Consider the following 22,826-nt stretch of genomic DNA (forward strand, 5'->3'; position numbering starts at 1 on the left):
ACTACATTCTCCACAATGGAAAAACAATCCCAAATCATGTACTTATGTATGTTGAATTTCTTTGGCACCATACGTAGCCAACCGCGCTAATCGGAGGTGGTATGATACACATCATATCACGACCTCGAATCATGACAATTTATTGAATGGTGAGAGGGAAGCGAAATGTTATATGGCTACTTGCCTACAAGGCCACATCCATGGTAACCAGAGTGCAGCGCAACCACTTCAATAAAAGAGGCTGAGTTTCCCCGCATATGTCAACCACCAACCACCTTGTACCGTATGCACTAAGGAGCCTGGTGACTGGGCAGAATCTACATGGTGAGACGCGACGTGATTTCGCATTATCTCAACTGCCGAACACTGAAATGGTTGGCAGGGGTTTCTGGTAACTGTTCATCGTGGCCATTGTACATAGAAAACTCTGGAGTACAAACCATTTATTGCAAAAAATGTTCAGTGCATTTAATCCACAGCACGCGCATCTAACCAAGACAACTGCACACAGGTTTTGCCGACCAGAACAGTCAGCGGCCGGCATAGCAGCCTTCCGTAGAATGCAGAGAAATCCAAAGCATACAAGCGCTGGACGGCGCAACAATAGCCATGCTGAAGTTCTGTGAACAAATCACCGCGATTCATATCCTACACTGTCGTGTGTGCATTGTAACATTACAAATTAATTTGGAAATGAGTGCATACTAGTGCATAATTAGCAATGGTCTATAAGGCAAGGCAGATATCTGGTACTCGCTGGGTCGTATTCCATTAACACTTTATGTATTACAACTTTACAATACAGTGGCTTACAAGACTAAAGCACACCAAAGATAACTTACACACGGCATCGTCATTACTGAAATATTACTGGACACTTGACTGTGCTACCCTGTACACATCTGAATGCCTGCTCATAGCCATTTCTTATTAGCATTGTAAATGGAATGTTAAGCAACGCCATACAATGTAAAAAGTAAATAAATATTAACATAAATTAGCTTCGTATAAAAATCCAAACTAGCTGCATCGTCATTGAGGTCTTAACAACGTTTGATTTTAATTGTTAGAGGTTGATAATCACTCCACTCCATATAATCACACCACAGACTGCCTCTGCAAATATAAATACGACTGAAAACTCGCAAACTGCAACACAGCAAATGGTACAAAAGAGGCTTATTACATGAGTTGGCTGCAAAATATAAAACCCTGTACACCAGTGCTATTCAATAGCTAGACATTCTACACTTTCGAAGGCTTGTTCAGTGAGATAAGTGCCAGCGCGAGCAGTGGGGTAGCATAGTTGTCATTGGTGGCCTGGTGCAAGGAATTACATTTACCCTCTCCATATCCCAGCACCTGGGCTCATGTTGCTCATGTTGCCCATGGGCTCCAGTGTAGTTGCACCACCTGCAACACTCGATAGCTATACCACTGAGCGTGTGCCGCACTGGTAGAGACTGAACCGAACCGTTGCTGCAGCGATGGCGGTGGCACGGCTAGCATCTGCGTCTCACAAATTGAGTTTTTACCACGTGGCGCTAGCGGGTGCACGCGGTGCAGGAGATGGGACGTGGAGAGAAGTGGCGGTTCCGTCACGTGCTGTTGGAGGAGCGCAGCACGTGGAAGCGCTTCAGCGTCATGCGCACCGAGCCCAGCTCGCGGTTCACCTTCTCCAGCCGCTCCTCGAGCTCGTCCTGCATGCCAGCGCCAGTGGGCACAAGCGCAATAACATCTCGTGCGCAAACTATCACGACGGCGTGGTATAGATGTCGTCATTTCCAATCAATACATGAACACAACGGCACCACTTTGTACGCGAGCGAGTGCGTTTGGAAGCGGTACCTTACCTTGTCCATGCGGATCTGGCGAGTGACGCGGCCTCCAGAAGAAGGGATTCGGCTTAACGCCGACTCGATCTGCAAGGCACACGGAGGCTGAGCTGATGACCGAGGAAATAGCGCACTGCTGAGTGTTACATAAACCTGGCTGTAATAGGGGGGTGAACACTTACTGGGGACAAGGAGCAGATTACATCCAATAATTAATAGGTTGAAATCATGCCTTTGCAATGGTTGTTTAAACTTTTCCAACAAGCAAAATGGAAGTTTACAGGCAGCTGGTTCGTGTCTTCTATTATAGGCAAACGTTGATACATAAACGCATCAACCTTTGCTGAAGTGTTAATAATCAAAAACATGGTCAAAAGGAAAATGGTAAAATCCCCTATGCACATCGTGTGTGGGGAGCACAAGTCCTCATCACCTGCTGCTTCTCCAGAGTCAGCTCGTCCAGCTGTTTCTCCAACCGCCCCAGAGTGCGCATGCGCTCCTGCACCGAAAACTCCGTCTCGTACGGCGCCGACAGAACCACCGGCTTCACCCCTGCCGTGGGGTAAGGCCTCGCTGGGCCCCCGCTCATGGCAGCCGCCCCCTGTTTGCTCGGCCCAGTGGGGAGGTCCCTCCCCTGGTGGCCCTGTCCTTGGGCCTGGTCGCCGCTCGGCTTGGACGGACTTGGCGCAGACCCAGGGGTCCCCGCCTTCGTCTGAACCGCTTTCGATTGTCGGGAAGGCAGGATTCCCCCAGCCATTCCGGTGGAATGGGAGATGGTCCGCGAGGAGGAGGAAGTGGGCGGCTTGTGGGAGGAGGTCCCTCCACCCTGCGCCAGCAGCGCGGCGGCACCGTCGCTCTCCCAGGCGGCACGCGCTGTCACGGTCCCGGCTCGCACGGCGCTGAGCGCCGACTCGACGCGCGGGGACAGACGCACACCCTCACCGTCGCTCCACACCGGGCTCGTGGCTGAACAGACAGAGCAACTCCCTGGTGAAACGTACACACTGGCACCGGGCACACGACCGTGAATCATGAATATTCATCAAATTGCGAGGAGGTAGTGGTGAGGAGTACACAATTTACACCATCACAAGCCAGCTATCAGATCCAATGCTTACAGCTTCACCATTAGCAGGGCTAATTAAGAGGCTGATATTAGCATAAGCGGCATCGAAGTAGCAGGAGTAAATCTCACCAGCAGAAATGTTTTGCAGTGGGATGAACTGCAGCCGCTTACGGGGACTGGCCGTAGGAGTCGGTGGACAGGGTTGATCTACAGAGTTGAGTTGAATGTCAAACCTGCACATGCACACGAGGACGGGCACGTGGAACACACTCAACCCCACCGCCAATGCACGCCCCCGTGCCAACCCAGGTGCAAAGCAAAACGAGGATCCCTGCCAGAGATGCATCACAGCAGCACAAGCGTAGCCAGAGATGCACCACTTGGCTCAACGGTTCCTAAACAGATCCGAATGAAGGGAAGTCCAGTCACAGAGGACAGAGCTCCCAGCAGCCATCCTGGCACCGTTTGAAGTTCAGATTTTTGAACGTGCAGATTTACAGGGACTTGATTTTTCATCTAAGCAATTAGAAAAAAACAATAAAGAATATGCATTGTGTTTTACAGTTTGTTGCCTTGCCTTTAGAAACTTTAAAACCAGCTTTGAAGGTTTAATTGAATTTTATATTATTGCCTGGCGCTCCCACGTTAAGAGCTCCCATTCTTGCATTCCTCACTGACCCCCCCCCCACCCTCTTATTGGGCCCAGGCCCCCTACTGGCGACTCACCCTATCCATTACAACACATTACTAGAACTATTAGTCCGTTAATTCAATCATTTCTTTAAAGATTGTAATCACACGCGACACCCATTATGTCACCAAGCCCTTCCGCCTATCACCTCCAGTCCAGCGGCATACGTGTGAACACAGGCGACTTTCCACAACTATTTTCGTGTTATCAAATTAAAAAAGTAATACATCTGATAATCAGTAGCAAACAGTTCCTCAGATAATAAAATAGCCCAACTCAACACATAATGCACAACCAGTGCTTCTATAGTTTCAGATTATTGATTACTCTGCCCCTTGGTTTGCGAAGCCACCACGGCCACGTACCTGGTGGGCGTCCCCTCCTCCTTGCCGAGCAGGCGGCTGAATCCCAGCGAGAGGTCCCTCATGGGGCTGCCCCTTTTGGGTGACGGGAAGTTGGACAAGGCCTGCTTGGCTTCATATGCAACACGGGGACATGGAAGAATGATGTTTGTTTAGACTGAGCCCAGCTTTTTAATAAACAACCTCTAAAAATACAAAGTATGTATGCTTAAACATGTTATATCCGATTAATAATGTGGTATTCATTATTAATTGGTTATGTGATTGAAAATGGTCATGCTTCGAACAGACGAATTGTTTCTTAACAGTTGCACAAACAAAATGAAAGGTTGTGTGGATGATAACAGCCACGCATGGGTGAAGAGGGGTCAAAACTGGGGTTCATAGGACACAGACCCCACACACAGCAAGCACTTACACTTATACCTCTTTTCCACTGACACATTCCGAGCCGAGCCTGCATGATAAGGGTGGTTTTCCACTGGCTATTTGCTGTGCCGTGCTGATCCCAATCTGTTATAACGTTACTCTCATAGGAAATGTAAATCCGACTCCGGAACAAGCAGGGCCAGGGGTGGAGCTAACGACGAATTCATTGTGTGTGACAGCAGCCAGTACAACTTACACGCATCTCGCTTCGTTCGTCGCGAACGAAGCGAGATGCGTGTAAGTTCGTCGCGTGTAACGTCAGGGGATTTTGCAGTGGAAAAACAACCTAGAGCGCCCCCCCCCCCAGCCACACTGGGCTGGCTTGGCACACGGTTTTACAGTGGAAAAGAGGAATGAGAGGCACAGGGGAAGAAGGCATGCGGGGCGTCCCGGCCGGCATGCGGCGAGTGCCGCGGGGCCGCTCGGTGACGATGGAGGTTTGATGCGGCGGGCGTCGTGCGGTGCGTACTCGGCGTCGGATGGTGCTGACGCCCGCTAGGCGGCACCGAAGAGGAGCGCCGGTTCGGGGGCGAGCCGAGCGGACGGCCTCTCCCCTCCTTACCGCCCCCCCTGGGCGGGTCCCGCTTGGCCGGGCTCCCCGCCACCCCCACTAGCCCGATTCCGTCTGCAAACACGTCACTCTACTCGCATTCACCCTTGCCTGGAGGACAACTCGTTACTCCACGCGCTTAGGCGACCTCAACGGCCATGCTCTGCACACAATCATTCCGAACTTCCCATTGACACAGTAACCTCACATTAGCTCAAGCGTGAAAGATGTGCAAAACACTACGTACAAGACACAGTGACTGAATTAAACTCCACTCAAACCCACGGGCGTCACGGACAGATCGGCTGCTGGCGCACCTCCAATGCCCTGGATGTGCGAATGCTGGGTGGGGTGCGGATGCTGGGGGGGCCCCTCCCGGGACCCTGCGTCTTCCCCGTCATCGGTGCCGTTGCCCTTGTCTCTGTTGCCAGGGAACGGGCGTAGGAACGGCGGGATCGAGGCCTGAACTGCCACCGCGGCTGCCGCACCCGCAGGGCTGTCTGGAGACGTCTGGAGCCGGGTGTCATCCTTCTCCGGCGGGGAGTGCATTCTGGGATAACATCACCACAGCCAGTGAGGGGACAGCCCTGCCTCAAACCACAGCAACTGAGCCATGCAATAACTCCCAGTGGGGAATGATATTTGTAAAATACTCAGCCAACTTAAATGTGTAAGATTTGTTATTGCCAAAGCGGTAAGGAGCCTTTCACTGCCTGCGCTTTAGCATTGCTACAGTCCAAATGGGTGCTGTTCTTACAGCCGTTATCACTGTGTTTGATCTTTCCCTGTAATCATCATCATCCATTATTAATTCACTGCTGGATGAAGGCCTCCCCAGGCCGTCACCATCTCTTGTCATGGTACTGTGATGCAACAATCCGCCTAGCTTCTAACCACGAGCATATACGTATGCATGTTAGCCACCCTTGCGAATTGGAGGTGCTAATCAGAGGTGCTAATCGGAGCAGATGTCATCGCAGTGAATGTCTGGTAAAGGGTTATGGTTACAAGATTGTATGACGGTTGTAATCGTAAAGAAGCCAGGCCCATAGGCTCCCATTGAAGCTCATCGTTACGATGATGATGGCGATGACCCGATGTGACCTTCATGCACTCACCTCTCAGACAGAGAGAATCCTGGGTGATCGCTGCCCAGCGGCGGCCCAGGGCCCGGTTCCCCAGTGAAGAGAGAGAAGTCACGACGAGACGTGAGCCAGCGGCGCCGGCTGCTGGGGGAGTCGCCGGCCGGAGGAGACACGCCGCTCTCCACCACGGCCGGGCTGCTGCTGCTGGGATAAGACAAAAAAGCGACGTATGCACGGCGGCGAGCGTGGACATTCAAAATATTCGTGGTTCAGAGGTGGCCGGGTGGTTCAGAGGTCAGAGCTCTTATACAGCACCAATGAGATCCAGAGTTCCAATCAAAGTTGCAGCTATCTGTAACTAAACCGGGTTCTCAAGTGGAGCGAGTTGATGTTCTCAGCCAAACCATAAATAACGCATGCAAAAAATGCATTTAAAACTTGTTTCTAGTACTTAATTTTGGCCAAATCCCAGCTCTGGTAATTATAAATATCGGATTGACTGTCATGCAATAAATATTACTCTTATATGGCAGAGTGGGTGGGAAAGTGCTGCTTCCTAATATCTAGATGCAATGTCACTTGAAGGGCACTCAGAGGTAGCTCTGAGATATCTGCTTCTGTGCAAGAGTGTCCAGTGTCTTCTCAGTCTTATAAACGGATTACATAATTGGGAGGGGGCGAAATATACAAATATCTTGTATCAATACCTGTGATCACGCTGTGAATGTAGCCGTGGGATCGTGCGTACTACCATTGAGCAGCGTTACCTGTAGTTGATGTGCAGCAGCGAGGAGATGCCGTCGCTGGAGCGTGCCTTGGTGGTCACGTGCTCATGCTCAATCTGCTTTATCTGGGCCTCCAGGCGAGACTTCATCCTGGGCACAGGGCGAGGACGACGCCAGCGGTTGGCCCAGCGCAGCGGGAGCTTTGGACAAATACCGCGAAGCTCGGCAGTAGCAGTAGTCGTAGTGTGAGGACACATGCTGGAGTGACACGCCACCACATGAATCCGAACTCACCTTTTCAGCTCCGATATCTCATTGTTGGCATCAAAGAGCTTGTCCTCTGTGTTTCTAAGTGCCTCCTGTGTAGAAAAAGATGGTGGCATCGATTAGAAAGCTGCTCTGAACAGTATCATTTATTTAGAGGCATACGAAGATAAATCTACCGACCGTGCAAACGCACGTCACGTGACGTACCTTCACTCGCTCATTCTCCTTTGCCAGCGACTCGTACTCTGCCAGCAGCTGCAAGACGGAAATGTATTTAAATGTCAACGTTTACGTATGACGAGAAGTGGTCACGCGCAACTCTGCATGAGGGGGGGGCGCGGGGGTAAGTGCGTGCGTACGTCCTGCAGCATCTTGTGCTCGCGCTGGATGCGCGCCTCCTTGTCGTCCGACAGTTTGTAGGCCGTCTCGAAGGCGTGCTCGACGTCGCGCAGCCGCGCCTGCAGTTTCAGCGTTGCCCCCTCCCTCTGGCGGACGTGCGCGCGCGCCTCCTCCAGCCGCTGCTGCATGGCGCGCGCCGCCACCGCCGCCGTCTCGTAGCGCTCGCGCCACTCCGTCTGCTCGCGCCGCCACGCCGCTCCGTCAAGTTCGCGGCTCCGAGCGTGCGCCTTAGTGCACGGTGCCATGTGGAATTTTATTTCGGATCTCTCGCAGAACAGCGCGAACCTCCGTGTTGGAGAACGGCCCATGGAAGCGGATATCACAGAACGATATCTTGAGATCCCTCCAAGTGACCTCCGGTCCACACAGCAGGGGTCAGCCCTTTTGCCACGAATAATTTAACACAAAACCTAATGCTCACCGTGCCTCTTCCAAATGTTTTCAGCAAGCACGGTGTATTTTACAATAAGTGGAACTGTACCACCCTCTACAGAGCGAGCGATACATTTCCAGGCTCTCATTCTCATGGTGACATCGTGGCGAGTGAGAATTGTGCGATCAACTCACCAGCTGAGCCTCAAGCTCCCGGTTTCTCAGTTCTAGGTCCCGGATTCGCTGATGCGTCACTTTGAGAGCTCTCTCCAGCTCATCGCACCTGTAATAAACAAAGCGGAAACAAATGTAATGAAAAATAAACACATCGAGTGTAAGACACCCTACCTATAGCAGGTGGACTACTGAACTTATGCTTAGCTCTTTATGTTGTGTACAACACGACATATGCCAGTACCAGTGTAGAGACACATATTATTTTGTATGATTTTACCATACTGTGCTGAATGGGCCCCATCATGCTTTTTGTCAAGGGCTCTTGAACATAACATCAGGCAATCTGGCGACATTGTTCAACAGGCCATGCTTTGCTGATGAAAATAGTCCCTGGTTTACCAACTTAAATATTGACAGAAAACAAGGGCCTGGAAGGTCCATAATGTTGATGACCCAAAACGTTATCCCAATTTATTTTTTACAGGCCTGTTATTAGTTTATACGCTATTAATGTTGCCCACTGACATACATTAAAATCAGCTGTGGTTTTATCATCCACGTCTTTCCTGCACAGCATGAGGCTCCAGATGGGAGTGGAGAGTGGTGCTACTTGCCGCTGGCTGGCGCGCTGCGCCTCCCTGCGTGGCGAGCGCGGGCTGGACTTGCTCAGCTTTTCTGTGAGCGACGCGATCTCACCCTCGTAGTACGAGCGCAGGTCCGCCAGGTGCCGCGCGTGCTTCTCCCGCAGCTGCACGCGAAGCCTGGAGGGGAAAACACGAGCACGGCCGTGCACAGACAAAGATCCGTCATGTAGCCTTTAACAGGCTGTTGGTGCAAGAGCTGTTAGTGAGCACCTATGAAGGCCGGCACGGTGGGGGTATGGAAGGGCCAGCACCACACCGTGGCCGCCTGTAAACGCAGTGCTGATGTTTTACACGCTGCTCCAGATACTCAAACAAGGCTTAACATAGGGGAAGCCCAGGATGGGTTCAGATATCAATCGCCACTCAGCTATCCAGCCACCTCCTAGGATGTGCATATCAAATTAAATGAATAAATAAATGCATTGCTACACAACTAGTAATAATCACCATCACATTTACACCAGCCCCATGGACAACAAAAACATGTGGTAATCCCAAGTAAGCACGATGATCCCACCAGTGGCTTCCTTTGAGCAGCTGCTGCAAGTCTCACCGTGAGAGCTGCACGGGGTCCTGCGGGCTCGGCGAGGTCTCCATGCTCCAGTCGCTCTCCGAGCAGGCGTAGCTCGACGTGTCATCCCCCGTGTTGCCATCGGCACGCTTGTCGCGCTTCTGGCTCGCAGCGGCGCGCCGCCCGCTCTTGATGGGGGAGCCCCCGCTCGGCAGCGAGTGCGGTAGATTCTCACCGCGCCTTGGAGACCCCGAGCAGCTCGGCGCGGCCTTTGCAGGCCCATTGCGAGCGCAGGAATGCGTTTTGCGAGCCGCGCAGGCCACTTTGGGTGAAGCAGGCGCCTGGCTCCGTTTTCTCACATCAGCCTGGCCCTGGTAATTTGTGCTCGCCTGGGCGGCCTTGCCATGGGAAGCAGAGGTAGCAGTCTGTTTCTGTATGAAACAAACATCTCATCGTTCCATTGCTTTGCAATCAATGCCCACAATAATGTTTTCCATAGCCCCATTCACTTAACACGCCAATAGCTGCGTATGGCACAGACTTTGAGCGCATAATTATCCAAAGCTTGTCAGAAATTAGTGCAAGTGATTTCACTTGAAGAAATGATTTGTATTTGATATAATCTCACCTATAACCACTAGACAATAAAACAGACCATGTCGTTCTCTAGTTCTGTGTAGGGAATGAGTCTGAGCAAAACTGTGACTGACCTGAGAGGCAGCGACAGCATCACTGGAGACAGCATTGTTCTGCACGTGGTGCACGGGGGACAGAGGCGACTCATCCAGCCAGAATCCAAGTCCAGCCTTAATTCACACACACAGCCCAAGACAAAGGTCTCCCTGTGTATCCAGAGAGACTGTTGAGGCAAGTGATGTTAGTGAGGGTCTATAAAGGCCAAATGATGTTTGAATTAAAGGTTTGGTCAGCATCACACCCTTTGTCTCCCCAGTGCTGATGTTCACACACCGTACCACATTCTCATTTAAGGACAAGTAAATTTAGGAAAGGCTCAGGCCAGGCTTTGACATTACTTGCTCTTGATGTTAGCCATGACTAGGAATCAAACTCAAGTGAATGGGTTTGGAGTGCAATGCACAAACCACTGCTTCACACACATACACCAGTGCAACCTGCACAATAAGCACAGGGACAAACCCTGAATAACCAGTTTATAATAATGTAATTAATTTGGGATGTTTGATCTCATTTGATGAAGGGCAACTATAACGGTGCTGCCACGGAACTGGCGGCACACGAGTCTGCTGAAGCTACGAGCCGGTGCTTGAGCCACCGGCGAGAGGGCTTCCCCTTGAAGCTATCGGAACCGGCACCGACATACGCCGGTCGGCACAGGGCCGCCTACCTCGGGGCCAAATTGTCCAAAAGGCTCCGGGTGCCGACTGTCTAGTGAGTTGCTCCTCCGCTCCCTGTAGAGTTCACGCAGGGAGACGCCGGGTGGCTGCGGTTGGTGGAGCGGAAGAAGAAGAAAACAGGAAGTGGTTGGAGGTGGAGAATGAAAATAAAGCTCCGAGGTGCTATGAGAGTAGTCAAAAGGGAATAGCTATTTTTATTTTGCCCATTTCATTTCGACTGCTCTGTTAACGGCAAGTCTCAAGATGGAATAATGTCCATTTGTAACTCTCGGAAAGCAATGCACTAGCCTGTGTCAGACAGCAATCCATGGACGGTCAAGTTGTAGATCTACAATTAGTCATTGGTTACATGGCTGAGACCATCAACTCACTACCTTGAGATCCTGGTTTAATCACGAGCAGCGGAAACCTGTACTTGAATCCAGGATCGCAGCGGTACCGGCTAAGTGTTCTCACCCCTGAGGCATCTGCCCACCTATGGGAAGAGCTTAGTTTAAAGGACCAGACAGACACATGGTAATGTGTTGTGTGAGCTGTCACTGGAGCACTGGGCGAGAGGGCTGTCTCACGTTAAAGTGACATGTGTGAGCTGTAACATTGTGTCGCTTGTGAGCCGATATTGCAGAACTGCAGCAGCGCTGGGCTAATGAGCTCTCTGATGTCAATATAACTACCCCAGTGCCGTGTCTAACGTGCGGTGCCCTACAGCTTTTCCAGTCGGAACCTGAATCTGTGACAGACGTCCGTGGAGCGGGGATCCGTTTCTCATCGTCTCTGCCCCAAAGGAGTGACTCTTGTGCCAAAGTGAGCAGTCTGAATCATAAACACAGCACAAACCAACATTAGCCAGCAAACGTCAGTAAGTCCCATGAACAACACACGCAGGTGGTGAATACAAGGCCACAGGTAAATCTATACCCAATGCACAGATTCCCATCAAATGCTGGCTGAGGAGCTGCCGCATTTTGTTGTCCTTCCCCCACACCTCCAATTAGCACGATTGGCTACGTATGGTACGAAAGAAGTTCAACATATATATAAACATTCCACTTGTAGTCCAGTCACGTGTGCCACACACCACAAAACAGCTTTAACTCCCATTACTAATTTTGCTTCGGAGAAATCTTTATTTTTCAATCAAGGTGCCAATCAAGGAGGTAACTTCATGCCATAATGAATAGACAATACGAAACCGTGCGTTTTATAAATGCAATTGTATGTTTCTGAAAACCCTTTTGTGAAACCTCTTATTCCCACGAGGGGGCACTGCACTTCACACAAACATTCCGTTCCAGTTAACTGTTTTATGCATGGCAGTCCAAACGATATTTTAATTCTCAGAACGGAAATGTTGCCAAATGTGGTGAAAACACGAATTTTTCATGCAATTTTTGGTGACGTTAAAACCATCAAGTCGTTACATTTGAGAACCAGGTTTAATCACTGGCGGCTGAAACCTAAAGTTCAAAACCTAGGTTCGAAAGCCGAGCCATGTCAGCTCAATGCTATGATCCCTCCGCCACCCGGCCACCTCAAGGCTCTACACAATTTTCACAAATGACCACCCACACCACTCCATACCACTCATCGCGTGGCTCGTACGACTAACGCGTGGGCGGGGACGTGCGTCTCTCTTACCGGACGCCTGGGACGCCCGGGACTCGGGCTCGCTCTGTGAGAGCGAGTCAGGGCTGTCGGCCTTTGACGTGTCGGGGGTTCTGTACACCGGGGAGAGGGCCATCGATGCAAGCCAGGCCTGCAGAGCACAAAAAAATCCACATTTTTCGACAGAGTGTTTGGGCAAGGGCTGTTTGCGAGCACCTATGAAGGCCGACACGGTACACGAGGGCATGCGTTTTTCCAGTGGCGAAGTTTACACTGAATCGACCTAGGGGAAACCCAGCACCAGTTCAGATAATCGTCACCGGTGTTGACTGTGAGCAGGAATCGAACTCGGGTTGCTGGATTTGAAGCGCAGCACGCTAACCACTGCGCCACCACTTGTTGTGCTGCAGAGTATAAACACATGCGCACACAATCACACCAAGTGGTGCTGCAACACTGGCGCTTTGTTAAAGACATGCAGGCATAGTGTTATGGCATGCAGGCTTACTGTCGAAATGGAGTGCACGTCATCATGTTAATGAAAATTATACAGCGCCGTAATTTGGGAAGCCATTCAACGTACGGTATTCACACAAGGTCACACACCAATTATATGCACAGTACTGCATTTGTAATTCATTATAAAACATGACGCTATCAATTAATTCTCGCTTAAAATCACGATGTCCAAATAAACATGGAATGTCACCACGAAATGCGAGACCCAAGGTGAATATTAACAGATGTGATTTACCCCCCTCACCCCCGAACAATCCAATGGATAATCGCAATTCAGGTTTGTGATCTGACTCGTTAATGTGTTCATGCAGTGACTGTAATGGCCTCTAGTGGCTAACAGAGTCGAGAAAACTCATTACAAACAACATACGAATCGAATGCATGTGTCGTGAACTTAATAAACTAGATGCAATTTCAGGAAAACTCAACACATACGTGATAAGAAAACTCAATGTGTCGAGTTGTTTTATTATGTTTGTGCACCACTGCCAATGCAGCATCACCAAATAATGTGTTATATTAAAGAATACATTGGCGGATTGCTACACCCCAAGCGAACACTCCGGTGATGCAGTACGGGTGTGTCCATGTGCTAGCATGCTGCAAGCGTGCAGGTAAACCTACTGGCTGTGCTGCCGTTGTCATGTGTTCAGGCAAAGTGGCCGGCCTCAGGAATGCACTGCGCTGCTGCAGAGGAGGAGGGATAATGGAAAGCACAGGCTGGCCGACATGAGGGGGAACGGTGTGGCCCGCGTGGGCCCCACCGTCATGCTGCTCAGCCGAAGCGAGGGCCCATTTGGATTGCGCGCCATGCTGTGGGGACTCGACTGCTCCCCGAGGCTGTGCGGCGCCGTGCGGGAAAGTGCCAGGGCCCGCCAGGTGGACGTGTTGCTGTTGGAAAGCCTCATCGGCCACCGAGCGAGCAGCATGCTCCATCAAGCCACCGTGTGGTGCCGGGGCCCGATCGCCGTGCCGCTGGGCTGCGGCAGAACCGACCGGCCCGGCGCGGCTCAGTGACGGGATCAGGGAGGCGGTGGGCTTAGCATGGTGCTGTGGGGAAGCGATGGGACCCACGGGACGAGTGCCACGAGGAGTGAAATGAGCAACGTCGGAACCAGGCTCCGAATGCCGCAGTTGGTCAAGCGCGATCGACTGGGTGGCTTTGTCATGCCGGGAAGCCATTATGGGGCCTACAGGCCGGGGCCCTGCGTGGCCCGTGGGGCCGTCTGCCGATTCTGCTCCTGCCGGCGCATCCTTCTGCCACACCTGCCTCTGCTTCTGCCGCTCCACCCAAGACGTCAGGGGTCTAGATATGCATTTCATACATCGACACGAGAGACAAATTACTAAATGCTTTTACCTTATATTATCTGTAAATATTGTTAAATGTTACAAAAAATTCCAATATTAAAATTTATATTCTACGTCAAACATGAATGTTATTATTACGTAATTTTTTTTTTTTTATCTTACAATTAACCATTGCAAATAATAATGTTTATTTATTCAGGAAAGAGTGACTGAGTCTGAAGACTCTTTTAAGGAAGGTCCTGTACCAACTCGTTTCCTTAATGAGTGTATGGCTTCATGTGGGAGACAACCAGTGTACCCAGAGAAAACCCACACATACAAAGGGGTGACACTCAAATTTCAGGACAGATGGATATCAAGTGTCTACTACCATCTCCTGGTTACCTTGCCGCCCAAGACTCACAACATTTGGCAGTAACATCCAAGTACAGTATGCTATTCCGATACGACTGAATTCAAAATACCCCATCTGTACATCACTCACCTTTCTGCTGTCGGAGAAGCATTTCTGCTGTCATCGGCAGACTCAACCATAGCGTTGCTACCCGGAGGTTTCAGCACTCGATAGGTCTGTCCCAGAGCCACTGTGCCTGTCAGGTGGCCGCTCGCCTGATAAAGTTTTCCGGTCACACACACATCTGGGGCCATGGCACCCCTGTCCTCCTGAGACCCCATGTGACCGGAGAAGCTCTGTAAGTGTTCAATCTGCAGACCTTTCTGACTCTCGTCCGCATTTTGCTTCGCTCCATCTGCCGAGGATTTCGCTGCAGACTCCGCGGTTTGTTCTTTCCTCCCCAGTCCGCCGAACGGTTTGTCATTTTTGTTGCCGACCGAGAACAAATTCTCACCCTCCGCGCAGATTCCCTGTGATGCAGCCAAGCTTCGTGGAGATTCTTGAACGTTCTCGAGATGCCGAGCCTCACCGAAGCTTCCGCTGTACACCGTTGCCGACCCGTCGCTACTACGATTGAATTCCGTATCGTCAGAGCCCTCGCCCTGTATGGACTCGGCACCGAGGTGTTCGCGAGCATTGCTACAAGCCGCCCCATGTGCTGAGCCTTCCGCCGTCAGGGCCTGCCCGTGGAGGTGAGTGTGGAGCTCCCGATTGTCGGTGGTGGACCCAGCGGGGGCCTCCGCCAGATCTCGTAGCGAAAGTGACTTCTCGCTCCGCGTGCTGCCCTTGCTCCGCTCGTCCTCCGACTCCGAGGTGGTGAGGTTCAACTCCTGGACAGAGGAGTGACTGGGGGTGATGTCAGGGCTCCTCTCGTGTATGCTGTTGACTATCTGGGTGTGCAGCATCTGAACAAACAAAAAACAAACGGGGAGGCATTTATTTTTAATGCTTTGTATACAAGCAGCCCTTTCGTCAGTTTACTGCTGGATGAGGGCCTCCCCACACCGTGTGGGTCGTGGGGGGTTATTGGACCATACTTTATCACGCTGTTCAGTGTGGGGGCTGGTGAAGGCGGAGAGCATAGACTTTGGCCCATAGTCTATTACAACAATGGATATTGCCACAATGCCCTCTGCTGACAAAGTAGCTCCGCTCAGTGGCTACTCATGTTTTACGCACAGTGGTCGCTCATGAGGGCACTATCAAAGCTCAATCCTGCTTGATTGCCGAGATCTGGTGAGATCGAGTGCGTTTCGTGTGATTTGGTCATAAGCAGTAATATTTTATCGTTAATTCTTGTTTAATGTTTATGTTGAGATCAAGTGTATGACGTTAGATGTTTCGAATTTTTAATGACAAATTTCCTATATTGTTTCCTGGCCCAAGTCTTCGGTGAAAAAAGAAGTTCAGTCTCCATGGGCTCCCACCTGGTTTATAAATAAAGCATGTAAGTAATGAATAGAACATTCGCTTTTAGTTCAGTATCTTCAAAAGTGATGTGATAGTAATATGTCTGTTTAAAAGGTTAACTTTTCCTACCTTCACTGCAATGCATGGCACCGTTTAATGTGGCAGCAAGAAAATGTTCCCAGCTTAGAGGAGGACGTTTAACGAGGCAGTAGGAAGCGGTGCGCGATGGCGGCCAAGTACACCGTGTGCCTAACTAATTAAAAGCCCTATGAAAACTCGTTGATGCTCTGCATTCATAAATTATGTTGAGCTCATGCAAGTTTCATGAGCACTCGGGATTGTCAAGAGTGCATCAAAGCAGTGCGGGCAGCACACGGAGCATTCCGCACCCACCCGTGAGCAGACTGGTTCCTCTCCACACGGAAAGGTCACCGGCCCTGAGCCCCACTTATCCCAGCAGCTGCCAGATATCAGCATTCACTTTTGAAAAACGGACAATCCACTCAGTGCCCTCTGTCCACTTACCCATTTCAAACGATCCCAAATTAACTGCCGTTTACTGACTGGACAATGTGCGACGGTTACTGATCGACAGTATCCATGTAACTACGTATCCATTCGTCAATTAAAATCAATTCTTACACTCACAAAACATCCACCAGATTGCGTGCGTGCGAATTAATTATTTACGGTTCGTATATGTTCTATGTAATGGGTTCAAGTGACCCCTGCAGTCACTAGAGGCGTGACATTCACCACAATGGTAAAAAGAAAAGATCCGTGAATCGGATCATGATCCTAAATCATAATTCATCGGGATGCGAGGGAACGAATCATTACATGCCTAATTGACAGCACACCAATAAGCAATGCTCCTACACTCATTTACTCCAATCGACTCTCCACCAGTGCTGACGACTTGTTCTTTCAGAATGACCTTTCCCCCTCACCACACTGTGTTCAACCACCATCATGCAGAAAACTACATTTATTTTTTTCTTGCTCTCTCACAATGCTTAACTGTGGCACTCCTGTCTATTTTTCCTCAAGTTCCCGTCACCTAGCTCGATATCATAATTTTTTTAAATTTTATTTCATCTGCTGCACTATCACGAGAGCTCCTTGCCGCTGGCCACTTTGGGTTGTGGGTCCACGGGGCCTGTCCTCAGTACAGTAACTGCGAGGTTACAAGAAACAACCAAGCCGACCTGCAGGTGCTGCTTGTACTGGTGCTGCTGGGCTTCCATCTTCTCCTGGTGCTGTCGCTCCATCAGCTCAAACAGCTGCACCCACCGCTCCTGTCGCGCGCACAAGACACCCGCGTCACACGAGCAGCATCACATGGCCACAAGCAAAGCAGCGTGCACCACACCTCAACATAGATGGTGTCATACATGCACATTTATAACAACACTGCTCATTATAAACCACGATGACAGCTAGCACACAGGAATGTGAGTGAAATGTTGGTTTTAGTAAGAAGCTCACATCCATTATTTGTGGTGGAAAGCGGCAAACCCAGGGATTGTTTGAGGAAGCAAAGCATGTACGGAGCTGCAGAGTCGGGCCTGTCAGGGCTCCGTTAGCCGTGGGCTATGTTAGCCATGCCTCAAGCACACTTAGCAGACAGGATTCTATTTCATCATCTCAGCTCAGCCCTAATGGAACATTGGCGATGCCATGATGCACCAGCCACACGCGCACAGTACATACACCCTTTCAGCTCAAATGACTGTGGTGTATTAGCAACAAGGGGGAAAGAGATATTTCACCAATACTATTAATTATTAACCCATTTACAAGTTGCACTATTACTCATATTTCCCAAAATACACTATAAAATAATATAATTTAAATCCAACAGCATACATGACAGTGTTAATCGAAATTATTGTACATTTATCCCATATGCTGTACATTCTTGTGTGTTTCATTAAGTTAGGGCAAAATATGGTATTAACCTTGCCTACCCTTTGGAAATGTCGACACGAACCACAAATGCTATACAATGTGTAAAAAATATTCATCTGTCTGTAAACTGGTTATGGAAAACACAACCATTTTTCCATTTTTATTTTGCTGAAGAACAGGGCGAGTGGATTACACAACTACATGAACATTATTCTGTCAGGCTTCTGGGTCACACAAAGGAGTCTACTGGACATCTGTGAAAAAGAGCTTTGTAGCTCATCGGATTCCTCCAGTATAAATAAAGATTCTGATTCTGCCTCTATGAGCAGCCAGGGCATAAATTCAGCCAGGTTAATAACCTGGAAATATTTCCGCACCCGGAACACCATATCTAGTATAGCTCTCGATTTGGCTGAGGATATAAGTCATGTGGCTAATCCGACCAGTGGCGAGTAAATAATCGGTGGAAAATGAGGCTGTGCGAGTGAGCGGCACCTCTGGGATGGAGGTTTGCGTGTCAACCACCGGCCCGTCCCTGCTGGTGAGGATGTGCCCGAGCAAGGCGGAGAGGGAAGAGGCTGGACATCTCTGGCCGCCACTGCTACGTGACGAGCCGGAGCCGCACGCCACGTCCTCCTGCGACGCTATTCCCGTGCATGTCCCGGCACCCGAAGTAGCTCCGTTCAACTCTGTCGGTGATCGTCCTTCTTCCAGATGGGCTCCTTCCGATTCTCCCCGTCTTGGCGAATGAAACAGTCAGGCAAATTCAGTCGACATCAATGCAAATTTGTGTAAAGCCCCCACTGAACAACGCGACGCAGGGGTGTGGATGCAATGCGCGAGAGTGAATGCAGGATCAGACTGAGTGATTTAAACCTCAATCCACGAGATCGGCAGGGCTATTTGACGTCACTCGCAATGCTTGGTGAAGACCGGGGACAAACATCCGGGCTTTTACAAACCTCAAGTGGCCATTGCTGCATCGATTGCCATTGGATAAATGAATTACATGAATGGCTCGAATAAATCATGTGACATGATTAAAGTTGTTCAAATGACAATACTATGTAATCCAGTACTACCATAGCATACTTGACGTCTTCAGAATTAGCTATATATTTCTGGTCTACAAATACTGTATTTAAAAAAAATAACTTTGTAAATGTGAGAAAGAAATATCTCACCATTTACATATATCTGAGAATGGGTTACAAAACACTTATGTAATTGATGCACTGTTCCTTGGCTGCAGTAAATTGTAAAATGCAGAACACCAGAGATTTACAGCCAATCTAATGCAAAAGGATCAATTGGGTTTTGTTTGGGGAAGGGGTTTAGGGAAGATAGGTGCTGGCAGGCTGTAACTTGGTTATTGTTGTGTCACTTAGAAATCTGTTTAGAAAATGTGTATGTTTCTGATAGTTTTTGGGTGTGGCTGCTCACAACTGCAGGTTGTGTAATCGGTGCAGGGATATTTTTAGATTCCAGAACATTACGCCAGCTGCATCACTCTGTTTTAAGAAAAAAAAGAGACACTGGTGCACGTGATTATGCGCAGCCAAATGGCTACATGGGCCTCTTTCCAAGAACTGAAGCCGTTTTTTTTAACATTCTAATCACTGAGAGTGACTACTGCTCTACTGCATGAGCAGTCAAAGTGCTTGGACCGTCTTTTGCACATTTCTACAGCGGATGCAATTGCCATTTTTTTCTCATCAACAATGACAGGGTTAGTCTATCTATGAGAATTGTTCTGCAGTTGTTTAAATTGGGAAACGTATTCATGGATGTCCATGTGAGTTGCCTCTTTAACGTTAAAGAGAGATTCATAAAAAAATGGTTCTCGTGGTAACGTGTGAACGTGTCACAACGCATTTCACTCAATTCGATCCAACGAGCCCCTTTCCGCTGTGGCGCCTCATGGTGGTGGCAAGGGCTCGCGAGTCCAAGAGCTTCGATACCAACACCCTCCAATACTAAACACTGGTTACATAACAATGCAGACTCATCAATCACGGAAGATTCCTGCACTCACTATACAATACCTTGAATCGTGAGTGTGCTAATAGATTGCTGAATTAGAATTGTATTCTAATTGTACTTAAAATATATTTGAATGTTACACTTAGGCTAATGAAGCGAACACAATCATATGAAGGAGACAGAAAATGTGAAAAATACGAATTAGATGGTGACAGAATATCAGAAATAAAATCAATTATTGGGTCAAATTACGGCTGCGAATCTTGACAAGTCACCAAATCTCTGGGGCATATGCATCACTTGACATACCTCATAAACACTAGTTGTCTCAGATGCCTAGAGTCAGTTCCAGAATTCACTCAGCATCACTCATTCATACCCAGCTAGGAGAAATCTATGGAAGCCCATGCACTGCTAATGAACAGCAATGGTTCCCCACATACCACTCCTGTTCACAGGCAGTCCCCCACTGGGTGGCGGCTTGGGAAGTCCCTCGTGTTCATATTAAAGAGGTCATCGTGGCTAATGCTGTTGATGCCACCAAACAGTGGCTTCCTTTTGATAGATACTACCAGCAATTACACAGTGGACACCTGACGTCCGAGGTCTGCTATTGCAGTCTCATCCCACATTTTGAAATTTTCCACGCAAAAGGCAAAGTGATTTCCTGCTCAAATGAGCATTGAGGCGGTGCGCATCTCCAACTTACTGCCCTGAGCCAATGGTGGAAATTACACATTCCTATGGTGGGGGGCGACTGTATCTATAAGACAACCACTGGAATGTTCACGAAGTTTAAAATATGGATGTGTACCCCCCAGTTTAGTGTGGACGAGAATCGCCACTGGGCGAGAACCCATGGAGCCAACACTCCAAGTGCCTCCCTTGCTATGAGCTGACTCCACAGCCCGCTTGCATAAATCACTTTTCGTGCTGTTTTTTGTTTACTCCAGTCAGGCTTATACCAGTCAAGCATCCTTTACTTTGTGTAACCATGTGAGATCACATTGAGACGGATCTCATTGTGACACCAATATGCCACATGCGGCTCTAGAACGCATTCAGCATCATTTACATATAACCAGGTGAGGGCAAAATGAGACGAGTCCGAGTCACGGCTGCAGAGGGATCCAGGTAGATCCAGTGAGTTAACACCCATCATTCATAGCCAGGTGAGGACCCCATGAGACATGTCAAAGCGTGTCTCAAAGTCCATCCCAGCACCCACTGAACGTCCTCTATTTCGGACCAGGTGACAGCCCATCGAGGTAACCCTCGATTACGGCTCAAATGTCTAACAGGTAAGCCTCCAGAATGGATTAACACATGGTCTATGTATCACAAGGTGAGATGATATTGAAGCCGAGTCTTATGCACCAAACGCCAGGTGCCCTTCCTCGCTCGCCTTGGCTTTCACGCCGCACCTCGGGGCGGCCTGTGTGCCCCACTCGTGCCAGACACCTCCATTGCAACGTTGCCCCTCATCCGTCAATGCGGTGAGAGCAGCCGGCACACGAAGTCAACGCGAATCGCCTCTTGTCCGGCAGTGACAGCAGACACACGTCGCACCTGTGTATGGACGCGCTGCAGCCGAGGTGGTCACCATCAGCAGCACCATCATCAACACCATCATCAGCAGGATCAGCAGCACCATCATCAGCAGCACCATCATCAGCTGAGCGGCCTCGGTCTCCGTGGAGCCCCGGCGAGCTCCGCGATGGAGGCCCCGTCTCCTCTCCCTCCTCCTGCCCCTCTTTCTCGTCCTCCTCGGCCCCAGAGACGATTACCGCGTCCATGTTCGCCGGTGGATAGCGTAAGGGCAATGGAGCGCAGGTTCCCTTCACAGCATCAGCAGCAGCAACAACAGCAGCAGCAACAACAACAGCAGCAGCAGCAGCGGAGGCCCCGGCGGTCGGCAGCGCAGCCGAGCAGCGGCCTCCGTTCCCTGCCCGGGCAGCAGCGCCACCTCGCGGCCCGGAGTCGCCGTCGCCTCCTCCGCCTCCTCCTCCCTCTCGCTCCAGACTCTCTCCCGCCTAAACGGCAGTCGCGCTGGCGGGAACGTTCTACATGCAGGAATGAAGGGTCGTTGCCCAAAACGTCGCCTGTTTGTTTGTTAAAGTCAACGCAGTGCTGTTGACGATCGTGTCGAGGTTTTTTTGTTGTTGTTGTTCTTTCGGCGGGAAAGAGATGGAGGCGAGGTTTCTGAGGGAAACTCGGTGCATGGGGGGATGTCAAGTGCGGACGACGAGGTTGTTCGTTTTGATTTAAAGCTTTCGTGACTGCAGTAATTCATATTCTTAGCTCTTTCGGTAAAGTCACGTTGAAGGGAAACAATAAAATAATACAAAATATAAAACAATAAAAATTCTCACGACGTTTCGACCATAACACAAACGGTCGTCATCAGGTGTGCCGGTCCGCATTAATTTATTTATTTTTAAACGGTGCATTTATTTATTAAATAAAACGTCAGCGCCACGCGCAGCGATTTGGCAGTTTATTTAGAAGGACGAGTCCATCTGTGTTCTGAAAAGAGGAGGGGGGAGACGAAAAATTAATGTATGCTGTCTGAAAGCCACCGTAAGCGTAAACAATCAATTAAGACCTGAAATGGTTTATCAAATCTTTCCAATGATTGCTAAGCCAGAATCCATCTTCTCGGTTGAAATTGTCTCTGTGCTTGTATATGTGGATAGCCTCATGAACGAATCTCTCATGGTAGCCAGATGGCTTACAAAGAACCTCTGTCTTGGAAAAGTCAATGTCATGTGAGCCTACTGAATTATAACAATGATCTGCCACGGCCGAGGTGTTGGTCCTACCGTGTTTAAGGTCTGCTTTGTGTTCACGAATGCGGTCCGAGACATGACCAGGAACACATAGGCAGTGAACTCAAGCACGTACACCAAGCTCTTAAGGCTAATGGTTACTCCGACTATACAATCTGCAAAGCTATCACTCAAACCATGAAGAAGGACCCTCTTGAGGAGCCTTTCAAAACCATCACTTTACCCTACATTGCGGGGATCACAAAAAAGATCTCCAAAATCTTGAATAAACACAAGATCCAAGTCCGTTTCAACACATTACATAAAATCCGTGATCTAGTTCCGTCTGTAAAATATGTGATTCCGGACATACAGTACCCTGGTGTCTACAAACTAAGTTGCTTCTGTGGTAGTAGTTACATTGGAGAAACCAAAC

The 22,826-nt window shown here is 49.5% G+C and overlaps 1 protein-coding gene across 6 annotated transcripts; it reads right to left on the reverse strand.

Moving 5' to 3' along the window:
- Positions 1–428: 428 nt before the first annotated feature.
- MPHOSPH9 (M-phase phosphoprotein 9) lies at positions 429–21,980 on the reverse strand. 6 transcript variants are annotated; one of them, XM_032967897.2, is made up of 24 exons: positions 21,192–21,980; positions 18,135–18,378; positions 16,937–17,026; positions 14,409–15,148; positions 13,238–13,919; positions 12,128–12,245; positions 11,214–11,302; positions 10,480–10,575; positions 9,824–9,919; positions 9,156–9,544; positions 8,573–8,719; positions 7,977–8,064; positions 7,370–7,585; positions 7,218–7,265; positions 7,038–7,102; positions 6,786–6,893; positions 6,052–6,222; positions 5,251–5,483; positions 4,853–5,008; positions 3,958–4,066; positions 3,031–3,134; positions 2,269–2,801; positions 1,854–1,922; positions 429–1,700 (listed from the first exon to the last, which is right to left on the reverse strand). In XM_032967897.2, exons 1-24 carry the CDS (start codon positions 21,416–21,418, stop codon positions 1,599–1,601), a joined length of 4,920 nt encoding a protein of 1,639 aa, XP_032823788.2. In that variant the 5' UTR covers positions 21,419–21,980; the 3' UTR covers positions 429–1,598. The 6 variants fall into 6 exon arrangements, with proteins under 6 accessions (XP_032823788.2, XP_032823787.2, XP_032823786.2 ...); XM_032967896.2 differs by having other exon boundaries at positions 6,052–6,219; positions 14,409–15,223; XM_032967895.2 differs by having other exon boundaries at positions 14,409–15,223; positions 21,192–21,978.
- Positions 21,981–22,826: the final 846 nt, after the last annotated feature.

Source organism: Petromyzon marinus, chromosome 38, assembly GCF_048934315.1.
Source record: "Petromyzon marinus isolate PM22_M1 ecotype Great Lakes invasive population chromosome 38, UKy_Petmar_22M1.pri1.0, whole genome shotgun sequence".
Classification (NCBI taxonomy): domain Eukaryota; kingdom Metazoa; phylum Chordata; class Hyperoartia; order Petromyzontiformes; family Petromyzontidae; genus Petromyzon; species Petromyzon marinus.